This window comes from Panthera pardus, unplaced genomic scaffold (genome assembly GCF_024362965.1).
Source record: "Panthera pardus isolate Hobbes unplaced genomic scaffold, ASM2436296v1 HiC_scaffold_12, whole genome shotgun sequence".
Lineage (NCBI taxonomy): Eukaryota > Metazoa > Chordata > Mammalia > Carnivora > Felidae > Panthera > Panthera pardus.
This window is the reverse complement of record NW_026526677.1, coordinates 109,562,072-109,584,137: the sequence shown is the minus strand read 5'-3', so window position 1 is coordinate 109,584,137 and position 22,066 is coordinate 109,562,072. Positions and strand designations below refer to the sequence as shown.

At 36.7% G+C, this 22,066-nt stretch overlaps 1 protein-coding gene across 1 annotated transcript in view; it reads right to left on the bottom strand.

Annotated features, from left to right (window-relative positions):
- The window catches only part of GUCY1A2 (guanylate cyclase 1 soluble subunit alpha 2), a 324,265-nt gene that overhangs the window by 44,196 nt on the left and 258,003 nt on the right, over window positions 1–22,066 (bottom strand). Inside the window, exon 7 of the mRNA XM_019469312.2 lies at window positions 2,197–2,351. Within this exon, the coding sequence (XP_019324857.2) occupies window positions 2,197–2,351 (155 nt within the window). The remainder of the gene's footprint in view (window positions 1–2,196; window positions 2,352–22,066) is intronic.

The following is a 22,066-nucleotide window of genomic DNA, read 5'->3' as shown; positions in this document are numbered from 1 at the left end:
AGCTACATGCAAAAGGATGAAACTGGACAATTTCTTACACCATATACAAAAGTAATCTCAAAATGGATTAAAGGCCTACATATGAGAACTGAAACTCCTACAAGAAAACATAGGCAGTAATCTCTTTGACATCAGCCTTAGCAATGTTTCTCTGTCTCCTGAAGCAAGGAAAACAAAAGTGAAATAAACTTTGACTACACCAAAATAAAAAGCTTTTGTACAGCAAAGGAAACAATGAAGTGGCAAAATGAAAGCAAAATAAAAAGGCAAAGGCAACTTACTGAATAGAAGAAAATATTTGCAAATGATCTGTCTGACAAAGGGTTAATAACCAAAATAGATAAAGAACTTCTACAACTCAACATCAAATAACAATCTGATTAAAAATGGTCAGAGGATCTGAATAGACATGCAGATGGCCAACAGATACATGCAGAGATGCTCAACATCACTAATCATCAGGAAAAAGACAACAACAACAACAACAAAAACCAACACCCCCCCCAAACAACAACAAAACAAATAATGAGACATCACTTCACACCAGTTAGAATGGCTAGTATCAAAAGGACAAGAAAAAACACATGTTGGAAAAGATGTGGAGAAAAGGGAACCCTTGTGCACTGCTGGTGGGAATGTAAAACGGTGCAGCCACTCGAAGATACTGTGGAGTTTCCTAAAAATTTTAAAAACAGAAGTACCATATGATGCAGTAATTCCACTACTGGGTATTTACCCAAAGAAAAAGAAAAGACTAATTCAAAAAGACATATGCACCCCTATGTTTACTGCAGCATTATTTACAACAGCTAAAATATGGAAGCAACCTAAAGTGTCCATCAAGCGATGAATGGATAAGTATGTGGTATACATATACAGTGGAATATTATTCAGCCATTAAAAAACAATGTGCTTTTGCCATTTGCAATAACATTAATGGACCTAGAGTGTATGACACTAAATGAAACAAGTCAGACAGGGAAGGACAAATACCGTAGGATTTCACTTGTATGTGGAATCTAAAAAGCAAACAAACAAACAAAAGAGACAATCAAACTGATGTTTAAATACAGAGACCAAACTGGTGGTTGCCAGAAGGAAGGTGGGTGGGGGAATGGGTAAAATAAAGAGGATTAAGAAGGATAAAACTTCCAATGTGAAATAAATAAGTCACAGGGATGAAAACTACAGCAGAGGGAATATAGTCAATAATAGTATAAAAACATTTTATGAAGACTTATGTTGACTACACTTATCATGTGAACACTGAGGAATGTATAGAATTGTCAAAGCAATATGTTACACATTTGAAACTGAAGTATATTAATTATACTTCAGTAAACAATAAATAATAAAATAAAGGCGAATCAATGGCCACTGTTTCCACTCTACAGTTTTACCATACGATTTCCTAGTTATCCAAATCATGGCACTAAATTAGTTTGCACACAGATGCCTAGTGTAAAGCCAAAGTCTAACATGTAGGAGATAGTCATGTTTTCTTACTCTAGAGAAGTCCACCCTGTCAATGAATTTTTCAATAATTCAATAAATATTTATACAGTGATTATGTGCCAAACATGTTTTGTAAGTTCTGGGAAGATAATGATGAGCTGAAGCAGAGATCCTCCCTGTCCCTGTGGAGTTTAGTATCTAGTGGGTGAGGGGACATCTACCAGGCACAAAATACAGATACGTTCAGCTGTCAGCTGTATGTATCGAGTTAACAAATATGACCTTTAAGAATAAATAGAGTTTGCAGTTTCACTCTGTGCCCAGTATATATTTATCTTTAGAGAGTTTTTATCTTAATTATTCCAAAGAATAAATGTAGACAAAATGTCTTTTCTATCTCATTCCTTTGGCTTTATAAATACTGAGGAACATTTTGGAAATGTGAAGACTTCTTGTGTGATGCAGCCACTTAACATTTGTTCTCTTGTCAGAAGGACAATGACTGTGGGAAATGACAAACCTGTGTTTCCTCTCAGCCAAGTCAGGCTCTTCATGCACTTGCTCATGATGCAAATAAACGTTTGTGTCACAGTTGCTATCTTTCAGACTGGGTGCATCTATTCATATTACCTCAGAGAATGAAAGGATCAAACACAAAAAATACAGGGTCTCACAAATGACGGGATATCGGCTCAAGGCAATGTCAACGACAGGAGGGGGTGGAGGCCAGAGAACACTTACTGGTAAGTGGTAGGGCTGACGTTGATGCGCCGAGGGTGACTTCCTGATTCGAACTTGCTGGCCAGAGTGACATTATTTCCAAACAGGCAATATCGTGGCATTCTTACCCCAACAACTCCAGCGAGCACAGAACCTGAGTGAATGCCTATCCTCATCTAAAAGAAAAAGAAAGAAAAATGAAAAGGATATATTTATGTTTTTCTTTTGGTATGCAATTCTTTTAAGGAGGGGTACTACTGCTAATTATGTAAACCACCGAACTAGGATCTCCTCAAAGACAGAAAGTTGGTCTTGGTCATCTTTGTGAGCCTGATATCTGGAACATTATAGTGGCAGTGAACATGAATACTATGGAATAAATAGGAAATTATAGGAAAAAATTGTATTTAATTAGCTACAGAAATCTGGTTATACTACAGGTCAGATCACCTTTCATTTGTACACATGTTCTAACACATAAAAAACTTATTTGCCCTCCATTTACTCTCACATACAACCCTATTTTTTCCTTCATAAAATTAAGCACAATTATAAATTAAATATGTATATTTCTGTTTATTTTGTTTAAATGTTGGGTTGTCCTAGGAGAGAAGTATCCATATCTTTTTTCTTATTGCTGAATATTCAGTACTTAATATTATACCTAGAGCAAAGTAGGCCCTCAATAGTAAGTGATAAATGTTGAATAAGTTGTCAAAACTCTTCAACATTGTATCAAAATGGAGTTATAGAGAATTTAACCCTTGCGCCAGTCAAGAAGTATCTATTGAAAACCCTGAAAAATAAATTAAGGGCTGTATATTTTACACTCTGTGAATCTGATAACTGTTAGTCTGTCCCATGCCTTGGAGGAGTCCTCAATGTGAAGTCAATATAAACTTCAGTGTGATTACAGCAATGAAGTTGCATGTACATGGTCTACACCAAAATACCTGAAGCTAATGTTGACCAAGTGGGGAATGGGATCCTTAGTCCCAGGGGAATGTGGAAGAGAGGGAAGCAATCTGACCCCTAGGAGCTACTATGTAAGTAAAGTGTCACTCCTTCACTACCATGTCTCCTTCTGTCCCTATAGTTGTGAGGACAAAAAGTCATTCTGAGACTAACCTTTGTCAGAGAACTGGAGACTCCTGCATACATCAACTATTGATAAGACAGGCTGAAATCATTGTGATATAGCTGCATCTCTTAATAACCTCTTCATCTAATTTTTAAAAAGTGATTCTGACATTTATTTTGAAATCCAACACTGGTGAAAGAATAAAGATTTTTCTTTATTCTTTTTTTATATTTATATATATTTATAAAGAATAACTTTATATTTATAAATAATTTTATATTTATAAAGAATAAAAATTTTCCCTATTAGTGTGAACATACACCAGTATATATATAAACAGACTAACAGAAGAGGAAGTCGAGGAAGACTTCCATGTATATACAGGTGATTGATATATAATAGAGTTGGCATTTCAGATGAGTGAAAAAAAGACAGCATTTCCATTAGGATGCTACAGATCAACTGTGTCTTCATGTTGAAAAAAAAATTCCAAGTAGAGTAAGGATCTTAATTTAAAAGGCACTACTTTACAGCTTTAAAAATAATTGTTTTAATTAAGGTAAAGGTCAATGTGCAGTATAAGTAATACTCTAAAATACAGAAATCCTAAAAAGTATAGACTTTTACTAGTCTCTCAGTAACAGTTCCCAGGTGAGTGGCCCAGATTGTCAGGAAGCTCTGTTTGGTCAGGGACAGGTCTTATCATTGTGTTCCTCCTCATGCATCATCATATATTCCTTGTTGGAAAACCTGAAGCTGAGTCAGGAGCACTCCCATGTTCCAAGTCATGATGGGGCAAGATAGATAGTGCAAGCTCAAGGGAAGGGTCATGATATTACCATTTAAGGTGCTCTTCATTCCTTTGGGTAGATTCAGACTTACATTTTCTATCAATTTCCTTCTGCCTAAAAGATTTCTTCAAACATGTTTTTAACTGTAGGTCCACTGATGATGAATTCTTTCAGCTTTTGTATGTTTGAAAAGGTTTTTATTTTGTCTTCCTATCCAGATATTTTTGTTGGATATGGATTCTAGCTTGACAGCTTTTTCTTTCCTTTTAGTGCTTTAGTGATGTTGTTCCATCATCTCCTCCTGTATACTGTTTCCTATGAGAACACTGCTGTCGTGCTTATATTAACTCCTTCATACGTACTAGATCTCTTTCTTTTTCTAGTTTTGCAAAATTTATTTAAATAATTTTTTAATTAATAAACTTATTTATTTTTTTTTTTGAGAGAGACAGAGACTGCACAAGTGAGTGAGGGGCAGAGAGAGAGAATCCCACAATGTGCAGAATGAGAGGGAGAGAGAGAGAGGGACAGAGAGTATGGAGCCCAAGCTCACCTGAAGCAGGGCTGAAGATCACCCAATGTGGGGCTCGAACTCATGAACTGTGAGATCATGACCTAAGCCAAAGTCAGGTGCATAACCAAGTAAGCCACCCAGGCACCCCCTGCAGAATTTAGTTATGATTTTCCTTGGTGTTTTCTTCATGCTTCTTGTGTTTGGGATTTGTTGAGTTTCTTGAATCTGTGAGTTTGTAGTTTTCTTCAGATTAGGAAAAACTTCAGCTATTTCTTCTTCAGATATGTTTTCTATACACCCCTCTATCCCAGAAACTCTAATTATATGCATATTGGGATACTTGCAGTATTTCCATGTAAGACAGATAATTTAATCATTTACATTACTTTTTCTGTTTATTTTGGATAACTTCTATTATAACGTCTTCAGATTTATTAATCTCTTCTTTTATAATGTCTAATCTTTTGCTAACCCCATCCACTGCATGTTTAATCTCAGACATTGTGATTTTCCTCTCTAGAAGTTCAATTTGGGATTTTTCTTTTTCAGGCATCAAATTAACTTTTGAACATATGGAATTTAGTTAAAATAACTATTTTAAAACTTGTCTGCTAATACTAACATCTATTAGTCTATTTCAGTTTTGATTGGTCTTTTTCATCATTATGGGTAATATTTTTCAGCTTTGCTGCAAGCTAGTAATTTTTGGTTGAATGTTCAGTATCACAAATTTGACTTTGTTGAGTGGGGATATTTTTTAGATCCTTGTACATATTCTTGAGTTCTGTCTATGGATGTAGTCAAGTTCCTTGGAAACAATTCAGTCTTTTCAAGTCTTGCTTTTTAGGATTTGTTAGGCAAGTCTTGAGCAGTATTTCATGTAGGGCTAATTATTCTCCACTACTGAGGCAAGAACACCCGGAGTACTGTACCCAGTGCCCATGATTTATGAGGTTCTCAGGTCTTCCCGATGGGAACAGGCAATTTTTTCCAGGTCCTTTGTGAGTGCCAGGAACTTTTTCCTCTAGTCCTTCCAGGTGTTTTTCCCTGTTGAGCCAAGGGAATCTTCTCACATAGAAACAATAATCAATGTTGTGCAGAACATATAGGAAGCTCCTTGGAAGAATGCTGGTGGTCTTTTGTGCAACTCTCTCCTTACTGGTTCCCTGTCTGTGACCTCCAGCTTCCTTGGTCTCTGCAGATTGAGCTCCACCTCTCTGACTGCAGGAATTTGTTCCATGCCTCCTGATTTGCTTCTCCTTGCACCACAGTCTGGATGTTCCCAAAACAACATACCAGGGAAATCCTATGTCTCATCTTATTTGTTTCCTATCTCTCAGGGATCACTGTTTTCTATTGCCTAGTGGCCAGTGTCATAAAAACTGTTCTATTGTACTTTTTCCTCCAGATTTTTAATTGTTTAAGGTAGAAGTATAAATCCAGTCTGTTATTCCATTTTAAGTGGAAGCAGAAATAGATAGTACTTTAAAAAAAATTGTCAACGTTTGTTCATTTCTGAAAGATAGAGACAGAGACAAAGACAGAGACAGAGCATGAGTGGGGAAGGGCAGAGACAGAAGGAGACAGAATCTGAAGCAGGTTCCAGGCTATGAGTTGTCAGCACAGAGGCCAATGTGGGGCTCAAACTCACAGATGGCAAGACCATGACCTGAGTCAAAGTCAGACACTTACCCGACTGAGCCACCCCGGCGCCCCATACTTTTTTTTATTATTTTTTTTTTAAGAAACCTGTCTGAAAAATGTAAGCCTATTTTTTTCTTTTTCTTTTTTATTTTTTTGAGAGACAGAGAGAGGTGCTCACACAAGTAGGGGAGGGGCAGAGGAAGAGGAAGAGAGAGAATCCCAAGCAGGCTCTGTGCTGTCAGCATGGAGTCTGACATGGGGCTCCATCTCACCGACCATGAGATCATGACCTGAACCAAAATCAAGAGTCAGATGCTTAACTAACTGAACTACCCTACCCAGGTGCCCCACAGGCCTGGTTCTGATGAGCGATTATCTATTTGGATTTAAAAAGGTGAAGAAGAAGAAGAAGGAGAAGGAGAAGGAGAAGGAGAAGGAGAAGGAGAAGGAGAAGGAGAAGGAGAAGGAGAAGGAGAAGGAGAAGGAGAAAAAGAAAGAAAAAGAAAAAGAGAAAGAAAAAGAAAAAGAAAAAGAGAAAGAGAAAGAAAACGGCTGAATGGCAATAGTCCTTTTAAACAAGATAATTATAAAGCACCTTCTCTCAAGTTAGAAAGCATTTTGCAATATTATTATATTTCTTTGGGTTTGCTTTTATGAGGCCCATTTATACTAAATTACTTTGTGTAATGAAGGCTTGCTAAAAAACACCTCAGATGCTAAGATTATCAGTTTGGACCTGTGATCACTGTATTGATCTTTTTATGCAGGAGGCAAGATACATCTCACAGCCTGTTTACTCTGTGTGTTTTGTTTGAGAAAGACTCTACACCCCCCACACACTACACAGAAGGCTTATGTAGTTCCACTGCTGCCTCCTGTCAAAAGACCTGAGGGTTTTTTAAATGAAATTATCAGAATTAAAATTATTATAACCTAAAAAATGCTAGCAATAAAAACCCTGATATCCTTGGGCGGGGTGGATGGAGAAATGGTCATTTAAACAAACGATTTCTCTTAGAGGGCACAAAACATCATGCACAAAATATCACCAAACATGCACAAAAATATCAATAACCACACAAATAGCACAAATTTGCTGTCATTGCGTCTATCATACAATGAAACAAAACTCAAAGAATTATTTAATTTTGGAAGGAGATACTATTAAGAAATTATAAACTGAATCATCAGCCTCTCTTTTCATTTCTTTTTTCTTAAGTTTATTTATTTATTTTGAGAGAGAAAGAATCCCAAGCAAGCTCTGTACTGTTGGCACTGAATCCTGATGCAGGGCTTGAACTCATGAAATCATGACCTGAGCCAAAGTCAGATGCTTAACCTGAGCCACTCAGGCGCCCATCTTCTGCATTTCTTTTGACAACTTACTGAGATTTCCCCAAAATTGGGAAGGATAGCAAGAAGTGTTGCCTATGTAAAGAAGGGAATGATTGCCTCACTCAGAATATGTCAGGAACATCGAGCAGTTAGACAAAATAGATGCATTCAACTCTCAATGATGAATTTAGATTCCTTTCAACGAGATTTAACATCATTTAAATAATTTAACCACTCAGAAACATTGGCATCCATCTGCCCAGTATGTCCTCACTAAAGAAGGTCATTTTGCACTAAACCAGTGGTTGTTAACTAGGGACATTTGTGCCCTTCAGTGAACATCTGACAATGTCTTGAGACATTTTTTTATTTTCACAACTGGGATGGGGAGCTGCTTCCATTCTTTTCATCTATTCAGTTGAGCTAAAGATCCCTAGGACAGCCTCCCCACAACAGAGAATTTTCCAGTCCAAAGTAGCAATGGTGCAGAATCTAAGAAATGGTGCAGAATCTGAGAAATGGTGCAGAATCTGAGAAATGGTGCAGAATCTGCCCTACACAGGCTTCTGGCACTCTATAGGTACTTAGTAGACCAGCACACACACGAAATAATAAATGCTTTAATCAGACCAAAGCCTTGATGCGTAACACTAGACTTCACTTTTCAGAGAACATTTATGAAAACAAATAGTGTTCACCCTAGGGATTTATTGAAAAACACAGTAACTTTTGGATCCATCCTGAGGTTAGGATACCTGTTACCCAATCTCCTCTATCTACCTGAAATGTGTGAAAGACTGCAAAGCTCTGGAAAACATCAGAGTCCCCACTCATCAAAAGATGCAGTTATTCTCCTAATACTTCACTGATTATTCATCTGCTGAGGCACATAAACAAGTGCATTTTAAGATAATATTTCTCCCACGGTGCCTAAAAATAGAAGGCTTATAGGGTTAGACCTCCGTTAGCCAAAACTGGTTTCGTCAAGAAGGAATCTTTGGGTTGGGAGAGCAGCACAGATTCATTAGTTGAGCCCCTCATTTTACAAATAAACTCAAGTCCAGAGGAGCACAATGAAAAAGAGCAATTAGCCCACAGGGGGCACTCGTGCAAGTTCCCTTCCCATACCTCATGGCGCCCATGGTGGTGCTTATGTGGCAAGGACCCCTTTTTAGTTCAGTTAATAGAGGGACTAATGCCCGAATGTCCGAATCAGACTGAAACCATGATTAACAGGAGTTAGGAGCTAGCAAGTTATGAAAATCAAATACCAATTTGTGTTGAAATAGTCCTGCTGCAGCAAGACAGAATTTCCAAATTAAAATAGAAGGTCTATAGTAGGAAAAAGAAGAAAGACTTCTGTAGAAAGAGCCAGTTATCTGTGTAATCGTGTTTGCATTTAAGTATCATTCTGAGATTCATGTAGTTGAGATTTTAAGCTTTTAAAAATAGTGAGTTGGGGCGCCTGGGTGGCTCAGTTGGTTAAGCATCTGACCGGCTCAGGTCATTATCTCGGGTTCAGGAGTTCAAGCACCGCCTGGGGCTCTGTGCTGACAGCTCAGAGCCTGGAGCCTGCTTCAGATTCTGTGTCTCACTCCCTCTCTGCCCCTCTCCCGCTCATGCTCTGTCTTTGTCTCTCTCTCAAAAATAAATAAATATTAAAAATTATTTAAAAAATAGTTAATTAACTGTTTTAATAGCCAGGACACTAAAATCGTTACTCACATTGTTAGGAAACAGGGAAGAAAACAAGTACTTTATTCTTCTTCCAGTATTAGCATGCATTATAAGTTTCATCCAAAAAATATTTCTTTCACTAATAAAAGGAAATAAATTAAATTGATTTTCACATTTTTGTCTCATTATTTTATTAATAACCAATATTTCCCTGACAAGAAAATGTCACTTAATGTTTTAACTTCTAATTTTAAAAGCTTGAGATGCTGAGGCAGAATACAATCAACTCATAAAACCTCTGTAGTTTTTCACAATTTCTCCTTATTTCCCCCACGTGTAGGAAAAGCAGGGAGAAATCATCTCTGTAGATATGTGGCATTTTTCCTTCTATCAGGGGACTCAGCCTCCAACTGATGGTGTCAAAATGTCATAGTCGCAAGTAATATGCTTGGACAAATAGCACTTTGGGCAAAATGTCTCACTGTGTTTACTCTGAACATTACAGAAGTACCACTCATAGATAAATTTCAATTTACAGAAAATACTTGACAAAAAAAAAATGGTTCTCATTGCCGGTATGTTAACATATAATTTCAGACACAAGATATATGGTGACTTTTATAAAATAAAACGGTAACATTTTAAATAATTGGCACTTTAGAGTTAGGGGAGAAAGTGAGTTGGTAATCTTGTTTATGGTGTTTTGGTGGGGAAGGATAGGACCTTAAAAAAGATAATTAGGAGGGCATGCCCTGGAATCCTACAAAGGGTACCACTGGCAATGTTATCAGAGACTGCAGGGGGTGGGGAGGGGAGGGCACTATGGTTCAGCTTCACTGTAACCTTCTCACAGGGTATTGATAACCATGTATGTGATTATTTAAATACATTTGCTGCTAATAAAAGACTTAAATATGACTGAATTTGTAGGAGTGTTATTACTAAGGCCTCGAAGTAGAATCTCAAATTTACCTTTGTGCAGAAAAAAAATGCTTTAAGAATTGTTTTTCAAAGGGAGAAACTGATTTAAGACAATTCATCTCCTTGAGTTAAATATGCGTGCATTTGGGAATAACCAGCATATAATTTAGCAGTTGAAAAACACAGCATTTTGTGCTAGAAATACAGACACTGATAAATCATTAACATAGTGCTATGCTTTAAACACATATGGAACTGCTCATTATAATAAAGATTAATAACATAATTAAAAGATAAGCTTTTTTTTAATTTAAGAAGATGATTGATACTATTTTCTAAGAGCACTTGATTTTTCATTCTGATATGCAGAAAAGAATAAGAAACCTTTATCTCAAGAAACATCCAATCTTTGGTTATCTAACTTGTGATACTAAGGGAATACTTACTTTACAAATCACATCTATAACATTTATCAAATCATTCTACTAAATACATCTATATTGTTGAACTGCACAGATTGAAATTTCCTTCTAACTAATATCACAAAGGCACTCCTTGTTAATGGCTCATTTTTTAACAACAAAGTATGTTAATTGCTAAAACTTCAAAGCTCTTAGAAGTTTCTGTTTTGAGACTACCACTAAAAAATAATGCTACTGACCAATTCTCTCTCTGTCATCTAATGAAAATCATCTTCTGTCAAAATGCAGATCTTAACAACAGGTAATCTGGAATAAATTTCTAGTCTAAAAGAATCTTTACAATATTATGGTTTCAAAAAAATGATTTAATAAAAGCTTAAATATGTAGAAATGGCATAAAGGAATTTACAAAGAATTCTAATAGTAAGGATTGTGTATTCATCAATTTATAAGTTAATCCATCTAAAGTAAAAAATTTACATTAGTTTTTCTTTATATTTTTAATATTTTTATCTATTTATTTGTAACTTATTCTCAAGACCAAGCACCAAAGTCAACCAATAGAATAAGTTTCCTTTCAATAGAAATAACCCTGAAGTCGAGCCCTTTTAATAATAATGCACAATTTCAAAGAACAGAAAATCCCTCAAAAGAAATGTACATTGCAAAATGTGAGAACTCCTTTGCCCTTTGCCCATTCCTTCCCTTCAGCTTCCTTCCCTTCCTTTCCTTCTGAAGGTTATTATGTAACAATTCACTCTCAAACACTTACTAGGCATTGTGGAGGAAAGGAAGGACAGAAAGACTTTATTCACTTACTTCAAGGAACCTGAAATCTTACAAAATTAAGGAAAGATAGAAACCTTATTTCTTAAGAAAAAATATACATGTGGTCAACAAATATCACTTTCAAGATTTTAGATAATCACATTACTACTTTACAATTTTACAAAAACTGAAAATAAAATTTGCAAATATAGGATTTTCCACTTACATTCTATTTAAAACAAAGTTCCTCTATGAGAAAATGGCATATATTATAATGATGTCCATGCATACTGCTGATAACTAAATTTCTTCAGAGAAAATTGAGTTCATTTTACATCTCGAAAGAGTACTATATCTCAGAAAACAATGGACTTGATAGATGTGTAAGAAAAAAAAATTAATGACTTTAATTATTAAACATTAATAACTACCCTCTTTCTTTTATAAGCCATTATTTTTTTTCTTTATAAGAATTGATAGCATGGACACGTTTATCCCCCAAATGAAAGTAAAGTAACAAAATTAAATTCTTGAGTTACAATGTAGAACTCTTGGCCACACATCAGAATCAAGGGGGGAGATTTAAAATTGCTGTTTTGGTTCTCACTTCCAGAGATTTTGATTTAATGAGTCTGGAATGAGACGTGGGACTTGTAACTCCCTCTAGAGTTTCTAACGTGCATCCAAAGTTACGAACCACCAAGTGTAGAACATCATTTCAGTTTCTGCTGGAGACAAGTCGTTTAAATAGCCCGGCCCTTTCCTAGCAAATGGTTTTAGCAGCGCTGTGTAAATACTTTCATATGCATTCACACATACATAATACCTTTCAGTTTTGAGAAGGAAACACAATATTCCCTCTTGCTCTTGGAAGACAACATTCCTGTATGTTGAAGACTTTTGAAAGCAATAAGAATATATGTTTAATTAAAATATTAGCAAATTGGGTAGAACTATGAATACTCCTCAGACTTCATACATTTCAGTTGGTTAGAGACAGAGGTTTCTTTGAGACCTCAGCACCTGTTTTTGGGTGGGTGGCAACCCAGGCTCATATATAGTGTTTTAGAGAGTCTACATGGCTAGGGCCAATAGAACTGTCAAGAGAAAGAACCTCATCTGGGAGTGTTGGTCATTAGAGCAAACCTAGGACAAGCATGGTGGCTGGGATGGAGGGCGCTGTAGGCTTACGGATGCTGAAAGCAGTGTTGTCTCTGAAAGTTGTCATAGACCAGAATCTGACCCATCACTTACTTGCTCAATAATCCTGGGCAAATTACTTCTCTACATCGTGTCATCTATAATACAGAGATACTGTACCAGCTTAGGTGGTAGATCCTAAGTGTTGACTCATATCCAACATGAAACATTAGATTATTAACTTGTACTAGGAAAATACTTTTTTAATCTTCTCATAGTACAAGGGCTGGGGAATTTCCAGGTTCACAGACCTTATTCCACAGATATAGAAACCTAATCCAAAGGGTAAATGACCTAAAGAATGCAGCTAGTAAGGATGAGAGTCCAAATGCAAACATAATTCTTATGGTTTCTACCAAATTGGTCCTTCCATAACATCTTGGTATTTCTCTTTCTTAATTCTTTTTTTTTTCATTACTAGAGATGAAAATGCACAATGATAATTTGTATTTCTACAAACCTCCACAAAATCTGCTTAGTTATATAGCATTATCAAAGGAATAAAACAAGGGAAATTATTTTCTGAAAAATTCTTAAAAACATTCTGTGAACTAATGCCTACAATAAAATTCAAATACAACAACCATCATCATAACTAAGCCTAAGGAGACATGGCTATTAAATGCAATGTGCTATCCTTGATGGCATCTTGGAACAGAAAAAGGACAGTAGAGGAAAATTGAGGAAATCTGAATAAATTATAGATTTTAGTTAATAATAATGCATCCATGTGGGTTTATTAATTATAACAAAAGTGCCATACTACTGTTTGGAGAAAAGTGGATGTAGACTATTTGGGAACTCCTTGTACCAACTTTGCAATTATTCTGAAAATCTAAAACTGTTATAAAATAAAAACTTTATTTTAAAATGTAAATCATCTGATCCTCTACCAATAAAAGGACACATTTTCAAAGTTGTTTTTTTTTTTTTAATCTTTACAAGTGTTAATATATCCTAGTCATGTTATTACTGTTGTTACCAACATTTTTCCATTTGGGCATTAGATGGCGCTCATGCTCATTTTACTGAGCCGGTTGACTTAATATCAGCAATAGATCTCTCAACTCCAATATGTTTCTGGAAGATTTGGCCCAATATTAATTTTAAAGGTAAATTGTTTGAAAACAAAGTTAACCCCATAAAAAAGTTTAAATAATTACCTTAGGTTGGGAGGCAAAATTCAAACAATGAACAAAACCGGAAATTAAGAAATCATTAAGTAGTATTCATAAATCTCAAGGGCTCCAAAGGCAAACTTCAAGGCATCTACAGATCTCCTTAAGATGTTCATATATGTTGGATCCATCATGTTTATCAGATTTTCAAAGGATCCATAGATACCCCAATATTTGAGAACAATTATTTTAATATACCTTTCAGTTTCAAACCATGTCCCTATCTTCAACATTTACCATTAAATTTTGCATTTAATACACAATTTTAAAAAGTTCAACTGAATAAACAAACTGATGAGAAGAATGAACGAAAGGAAATTCTATGCTGAGCCCAAATGTCACCCCTTCCCTTCCTCTAAATACTTACATTATATTTTTTTACAACTCAAGTCATTGGACACTTATTTATCTATGTATCTCTCATCAATATTTGCAAACTAAGATTGAAAAGCACCTTTTAAACAAGGGATCTTGAATTGGTGGTTTTATACCCAGTCCTGCCACTGCTTATCATATTAGTCCTGTAATTGATAAAGGAACATCATCCCAGAACTTTATAAAGTTGTAGCTTTAGATCATCCCAAATCTGGCTAAAAATTAGAAGAAACTAGTTAATGGCTGCAAAAAGAAAATAAAAACCTTAGCAACTGGGGCTAAAATTACAACTCAAACCTCAAAATTGTTCTTTTACTGCTGCTTCAGTCCAGCTGTGATGTTTTTATTTTTGATGGCATTCTCTAGCACTAAATAAAAGGCTAATAGATTCTCAGGAATCAATGAGTCCATGGACTAGAAGAAGTCATCTGATTTAACCAGGGCTCTGCTTTTAACCTGGGCTTTGAGAGAAAAGCTCTGAAGTTTGAAATGAAAGGCTTTGTAATATTTATTTCTAATTAACACAACACTTGATGATGCCATCTAAGCAAGCAACGGGAAAAAGAGTAGGAAACCTTTTTCTTCAAAAAGGTAACATGATGAATGAAGAACGTATACAGAGCAGTCATCAAAGACCAATTCTGTGTGTGTGTGTGTGTGTGTGTGTAATTTTAAGGAATCTCTTCACACAAAGAACTCCGAGAACAGTTCATGTGTACGGATTTGTTTTGACCCCATTTTCTGAGCACGTGAAATGTGGGATAAGAACTCAGTAGCGTCAACCACACTTTTCTTTTTTTTAATTTATAAAGGGATTTCTGATTCTTTGTGTTTACTAATGTGTGACTTTATAAGACTATTAAAATCTACACAGTTCTTTTGATATATTTTATTATGGGGCCAAGTCACCTATATATTCCTAAAACCACCCCACTGCTTTACTGCCCTGGGCCTTTATTGTTGCTTTTTACCTGATTTGACTCCCTTCCACCACTTGCCTGGAGGACATTTTCAGACACCCAGCTTGGCCATCATCAGTGCTCTGTACCCATGCAGAAGCTGCTCTCTCTGCTCTCCCCAGTCCTTGACCTATCTGGATGGCCTCTCACCTTTCACACCACAGCTTATAAATCATTTCTTCCATGTAGCCTTTCATCAGGAATATAGGTGTCCTGGCATGAATTGTAGTGACTGCATTTCCCCTAACAGGCACTACGTTTTGTTCAATTGTTTTCATTATCTCCTCAGCGTGGTGCTAATCTCTGAAAAACAAGGGTAGTATATGTCTTGCTCATTGTTATATCTCAGCACCTACCAGAACATTCCTGCAGATAGTAGTGGCTCAATAAATACTGAAGTGAAATATGAATAAGTCATTTCTTTCAACACCTCAGAATATGACTATGCCTTTTGAATTAGATATCTGAAACGTGTTTTGTTTTCTTCAACTGTTCCTCTTCATACAAGAAATACCCTAAAATGCAGATTTAACTAAAGAGTAATTTGCCAGAAACTTGCCTAAGATACTCCCCCATGTGTTTTAATTTCACTTCTACCACCAAGTGAAAAACAACAAGATGAACAAACAGAAGAAACTGAGTCAGGTTAAGTGACTGTATCGGAGCAATGGCACCTGCCCAGTGGAACTGACTCTCTAAGGGTTACCTGTGAGGGCTGTAATCGGGAGCCAGGCACGTGGCAAAATGAAGCCGGTTCCCACTTTCTTATTGACACTAGCCACTAAAACATCGAGCTGTGATATCCATTTGGCATATGGAACAGAACATATATATCCTACAATTACCAAAATTACATCAAGTACTTTAAATGTAAATAGGGACGGGTATCATCAGAACAAAAATCAAGCCATGGCAGGTTACCATTCTTTAGTATAAAGTAACACATTTCAATATGCAATTTGTTTCTGTCACAATATTAAAAAAGAGTATATTCTCATAGAAAGGACTTAGAAGTGTTTCAGGGTACCTTGAACCAAACATCAGAAATGGTAAGATACCAATTTTTATTATGAACTTAAGAGGTGGTCAGGAACAGACACATGCATGTCTAATTAAGTGCCTGAATCTCCAGTGACTTTCACAGTGACAGCATTGGACCCAACTTCTTACACCAGATTGTTTCTGTCCCTTTTATATAGCCATGCATGGACTATGCATTCCTTTTTTTTTGGGGGGGGGAGAAGCAAATAAAAGCAAATGTTACACAGTATGATTCCCCCTTTTTCCCCCAATAGGCAGGCAAGAACAGACTGTGGGTTTTAAGCATTTTAAGGACTTTTGATGTGATTAAGAAAGCTATCAATGGGGCGCCTGGGTGGCGCAGTCGGCTGGGCGTCCGACTTCAGCCAGGTCATGATCTCGCGGTCCGTGAGTTCGAGCCCCGCGTCAGGCTCTGGGCTGATGGCTCGGAGCCTGTTTCTGATTCTGTGTCTCCCTCTCTCTCTGCCCCTCCCCCGTTCATGCTCTGTCTCTCTCTGTCCCAAAAATAAATAAAAACGTTGAAAAAAAAAATTTTTAAAAAAAGAAAGCTATCAAGAGGCTGAGACTCAGTCGTGTCTATCTTGTAAATAGGTGATTGATACAAATTTATTAGGTAAACAAGCAAAACTTAAGTTGTACATTAGCAGATTATATTTTTGATCCAGAGTACTGACATGGGCTACAGGATGGAAAATGACTTTAGACTTTTGGCTGAGGAACAAAGATGGCAGGTCAAAGGAGTTCTTACTGAAATATGAGTGGTAATGCTGATGGAGAGGAGGAGCCGTCTTGGAGATTTAGGTGGCAAATTGATGGGACTTGGTGACCAAATGCAGGTAAGGTTAAAAGAATTATGAGGATGCCCAAAACTCTGGATTAGTGTGCTAGGTGTCATGGATTGGAATAAAGGCTAAAGAAGAAAGAATACATTCCTTTGGGTGAGATGAACATTTGAATGGGAGTGTTAAATGTGAGTTAGATTTGAATGGGAAAAATCAGCTCTGAAGTGGTTCCACATGCCGTGTCTTTGGCAGATTGACCAGTGAAACATGGGGCAAGAAAGAAAAACAGCTGGGTGAATAATTTTGAGGAACAAAATATTTAAAAGATTCATGATCAAAGTATAGCCAAGTCCACAGTCTGAAATCGTAGAGTAGACACACGTAGGAGTTGTAGATCAGGGCAAAACGGCAGGACAAAACCAAGAAGTAGGTGATGTGTAAGGAGGCAAGTGACGAAGCTTGAGGCAATGAAAAAAAGGGGACCTTAAACGTAAAGAAAACCCATCAGGACAAGAGTCAGTCCCTTAACAAAGCCTAAGTTCTGGAGAAAGAAGAAAGTAGGCAAAAAGGACATCCATGTTGCGGTAAGCAGAGACTCAGAGGCCCATCCTGACCATGGGAGACCAAATTTGAGAGATGTCCCGAGAGAGGCAGCCCATCTGGAGACTTTCCCACTGAGAGTCCCCTGAACCTGACTCACAGAATCTGGCAAAGAGAATCCAGACACTGGCATTTTCCCACATCTGCAAGATGAGAACATGTAATGAGGACATGAGCTTCTCAATTAGATGACTTTAGTCTCTTGATCTGGGAAGGAAACCACAGACATTCTTAATTTCTTAAGCCTCAGAAGAATTTTCAATCTCCTAAACACAGCACTAAGGTCACATTTTTTAATTGCTCCTTTGCCCCAGTCATTTAGAAAGAATTCAACAGAAGAAAAATACTGTAACACTTCTGAAAAAAGAAAATCACAGACCTCTTAAAAAGGAAAACAACGCATGTTCAGAAACTAGACTTAGTTTAGTTTAGTAACTGAAATCACTTAGAAATCTTTAACTGGCTTCTCTCCTCTCCTTTCCTGTTGTTCCCACCTTAGCTGGGGCTGTCACTCTCTTACCGAGTCCCACCCTGATGTACCAACTTGTCTACCTGTGTCTAGCTTGGTTCCTCTTCAATCTTCCAATACATAGCTTCCAGGTGGTACTTTCTAAAATGTTCTAGGACATTCTTCTGAAAAAGTTTCTCCCCAACTAAAATCTCTCAATGGTTCCTGACTTCCTCCTGATTAATATCCAGACCCCTTTGCAAAGAGTTCATATTTTTTAATGGCCTGGCTCCTTGCCAACGGCCCTGCTTCATCAGACACTCCTTATAATTTCTCCTCTTAAAACACCATGTGCCTTCTCATTTTCTAAATTCAAAGAATAATTTCACACTTCTGCACTTTGGATATGCTATTTCTTCTGCTTGTACTGTCCTCCTACTTTAATTACCTGAGAAATTCCTACTCAATCTATTAATCTTCAATGCTCATCTCACATTCCCTCTTAATAAAGACTTCCCTGCTTTCTTGACCTCCCTCTTCCCACCCTTCACCAGCCATTGTCTATCATCCCATCCGCTTTGCTATTCTGGTTTCTTGTACACTCCTCTACTTTAGCATGTATAAATAATAGTAGACTCTTAAAATCTTACTGAAGAGATGAAGAGGTCATTTCTGTAGCAATCCAGACTAATCTTTGGAAATCCCTAAATTCACAAAGCCAGAGCATCATAAATTTCTCCCAAAAATGTTTCTTAAGAAGGAGACAAAACATATGTGTATATGAATGTGCAGATGATGAAAAACAGTCTCAGCTCACTGACTAGCTCCCTGCCCAACTCCTATCTCATGGACAATTTAAATATATGTCTAAGTGAAATTACTATTTATGGTGTATAACTACTCTGTACTTACTAGTGAACTATTCAAACTAAGAATGTAAATTGTATAAATACTAAGGATCAATATTATAGCACTTACTTGTTTAAACATTTGCCAATCCATCCCAATCTACATTCTATGAAAGGACAGACCATGTCTATTTATTTTTGTGTAAGAAATAGTAAATGTTCAATAGATTTTAGATGAATAAATGAACCACATACCTGAAATTGCAATGTTTAAAAAAAAATCACAAAATGCTCATTCCCTGCTTCCCTGGTTTTGAGAAGAATGCAACCACATCTTCCTGTTTATAAAAAGTAATATTGCTAGAAGAAAAGATTTACTTCATTCAGTACTGATTTATTTCAGTATATATTCATTCACCAACCAAATATTTGTTGAGTTCTTACTATACACTTCACACTGTTCTATGTATTGAAGATACAGGAATAAATACAGTAAGACGAGGTCTCTGCTTTTATAACATCTGCATTCTAATGGAAATACAATAAGCAAATAAATGAAAATCTCCATACTACCACAAATTCATATTTTTAAAAATGACTCTGTTCTTTAAGGTTTTTTTAGTGTTTGTTTATTTTGGGGAGAGATAGAGACAGACAGAGTGCAAGCAGGAGAGAGGGAGACACAGAATCCGAAGCAGGCTCCAGGCTCTGAGCTGTCAGCACAGAGCCCAACACAGGGCTTGAACTCATGAACTGTGAAATCATGACCTAAGCTGAAGTGGGATGCTTAACGGACTGAGCCACCCAAGCACCCAACCTCTGTTCTTTTCAATACCTGGTAAAAAGATATGGGAGCTGAAGTCAGGAGGAAAGAATTGGTGGGGTCTGTTGTCTACTGTTGCCACTACACAATGCAAACTCTGAGCTTTGCAATTTCAGATTTTGGCTATCTTTCAAATCTTTGTAGTGTTCCTAACCTATCTGTATAAATAGCATTGCCAACTGACTGACTAAAATAATTTTTCATTTCTCTGGGCTGGGTGTATGACTTTGCAAACAAGCAACTTTGCCAGGAAACTGAGTGGTGAAAATCTTACTTTTGTCATAGGGAGAGACTTAGCTGAGAAAACCAAAGGGGGCAAAAATACGCAGTCTTGTAGTGGTAACTGCCCTTTAGAAATTCAGTATAATTTAAGTAGAGACCATTTTCTACAATGACACAAGTCAGCCAATCATTGTAAAATCAGCAGGGGGAAAAATGACTCCTTCAATGATGAACTAGCTCTTTTTGTAAATTTGGAGGAAATCATACCTGTCAGAATCACAACAATTAATTAAGGCAGGGCTTGGAAGATTGAAAACATCTTGATGGTTTCTCACAACTATTCTGTCCTTTGGAATAAGCTTCCCTCCACATTCCTCCAGTATCCAGCTTAAGGAACCCATCTTTTGAACCCTTCTCCCTCATGACATTTAGTACCACTGTGCTCTATATATTTCAACTAGTTCATTGATGACATTGTACTCTAATTATTTTTATAAGTCTGCTTCCTATTCTAGATAATAATCTTGTTCCCATGTACATCTTTAATCCCCAGAAGTCATCTTTCTGGAATGGATGGAATGAATGAATAATTATAGTTTATTTTCTACAATGGCTTCACCAAGCATATTATTCTATAGTGATAAGGAAGAAAAGTCACTCCTTCAATGGCTAAGCAACTTCCTTTAATTAAAATGATATATTTTTATATTCACATTCTTCAACTTTACATACACACAGTTAGCTTCAAAAGACTCTTATCCACCTTTGCTGAATTTGTTCATGATGACAAAATGGAATACTTAATGAATCTTTAACTTAAAAATGTTAAATATCAAATATTATAATTGCCTTTCCATACTACCAACAACATATTTAGGCAAGAATGATGATGAAGCACTTCCTTAAAAGGCAAAAGACATGTTATCCCAAACAATGAAATGTTTAATGGGATTAGAGTTAGTGAAAAACTAATATTGGGAGAGGAAAATTCTTTAGGCTCTGACTTAAGGATGGGCAGTTTTTCTCTTACAGAAAGTAAGAGACAGTGTACTCATTTGTGAACAAGAGCTGTATACAGAAATCATTTCTTAACCAAAGCTAAGTAAGAAGGATAGGGTACAAAAGAGAGTAGAAAACACAGACTAGATTTGATAAAAAACAATATCCTTATGCTACGTCATTTATCTGCTATAAAATTATGTGTAAAAATGTAGTCCCTGAGAAAAAAATAAGGTAGTAATGGAAAATTCAGAATTGGAATAGTCACAGATGGCTGTAATCTAAGATTATTTGTTACATTTTAGCACTGAAATGCTTTCTGAAATACTTTCGAACAAAGTAACTTATAGGCCACTGAACATTTTTCCGGTCAAGCTTGCCAAAGGAACTTATTTTTCTAAATCAGTGCTTGTTAAACTGCTGGTTCCAATCTTTGCGTGAGTTGTAAGGATAAGAGTTGTTTTATTATTCTTGTTTTTTTAATTATGTGTACCTTATATACACACATGAACATATATGTGTGCTGTGGCTCAGGGCGTAAAATGTATTTATTATGAGTTACAGTCAGACCATTTCAAAGCTGTCATTTTAAAGATCTTAACAATGTTTAATGGAAATGTCTGAATTGCCTCAGTAAAGATTAACTCAAGATATAAATGAAGTAAATGAATGCCTATAATACGTCGGTGGAGGACCCTAAGCACTCACTATTTCCTCAGTAAGTTAATTTCCCAACATTGGTCAAGGTGCCTTTCTCTCTCCACCTCACCTTAAAGCCCCACCATTAGCGCCCCCTGGAGTTTTACTGAGATACAACTGACAGAACACTGCAAGTTTAAGATGTATGACACCTTGATTTGATTTACTACCACAGTATTAACTACCTTCTCTCTCCCCCTGAGACATAGTTGCCATTTCTCTTCTGTGCTAAGAACAATGAAGGCCCACTGTGTTAGCAACAACTCAAGTATGTGATGCAGGACAGTTAGCTGTAACCCCCATGCTGTGCATTAGATCCCCAAATTCACCAGTCTTACAACTGAAAGTTTATACCCTTTGAACTGTAGCTCCTCCGTTAAGACTAAAAAAAAAAGGGGGGGGGGCACCTGGGTGACTTGGTTGGACGTCCAACTTCAGCTCAGTTCATGATCTCACAGCCCATGGGTTCGAGCCCCGCATCAGGCTCTGTGCTGACAGCTCAGAGCCTGCAGCCTGCTTCGGATTCTGTCTCTCCCTCTCTCTCTGCCCCTCCCCTGCTCATGC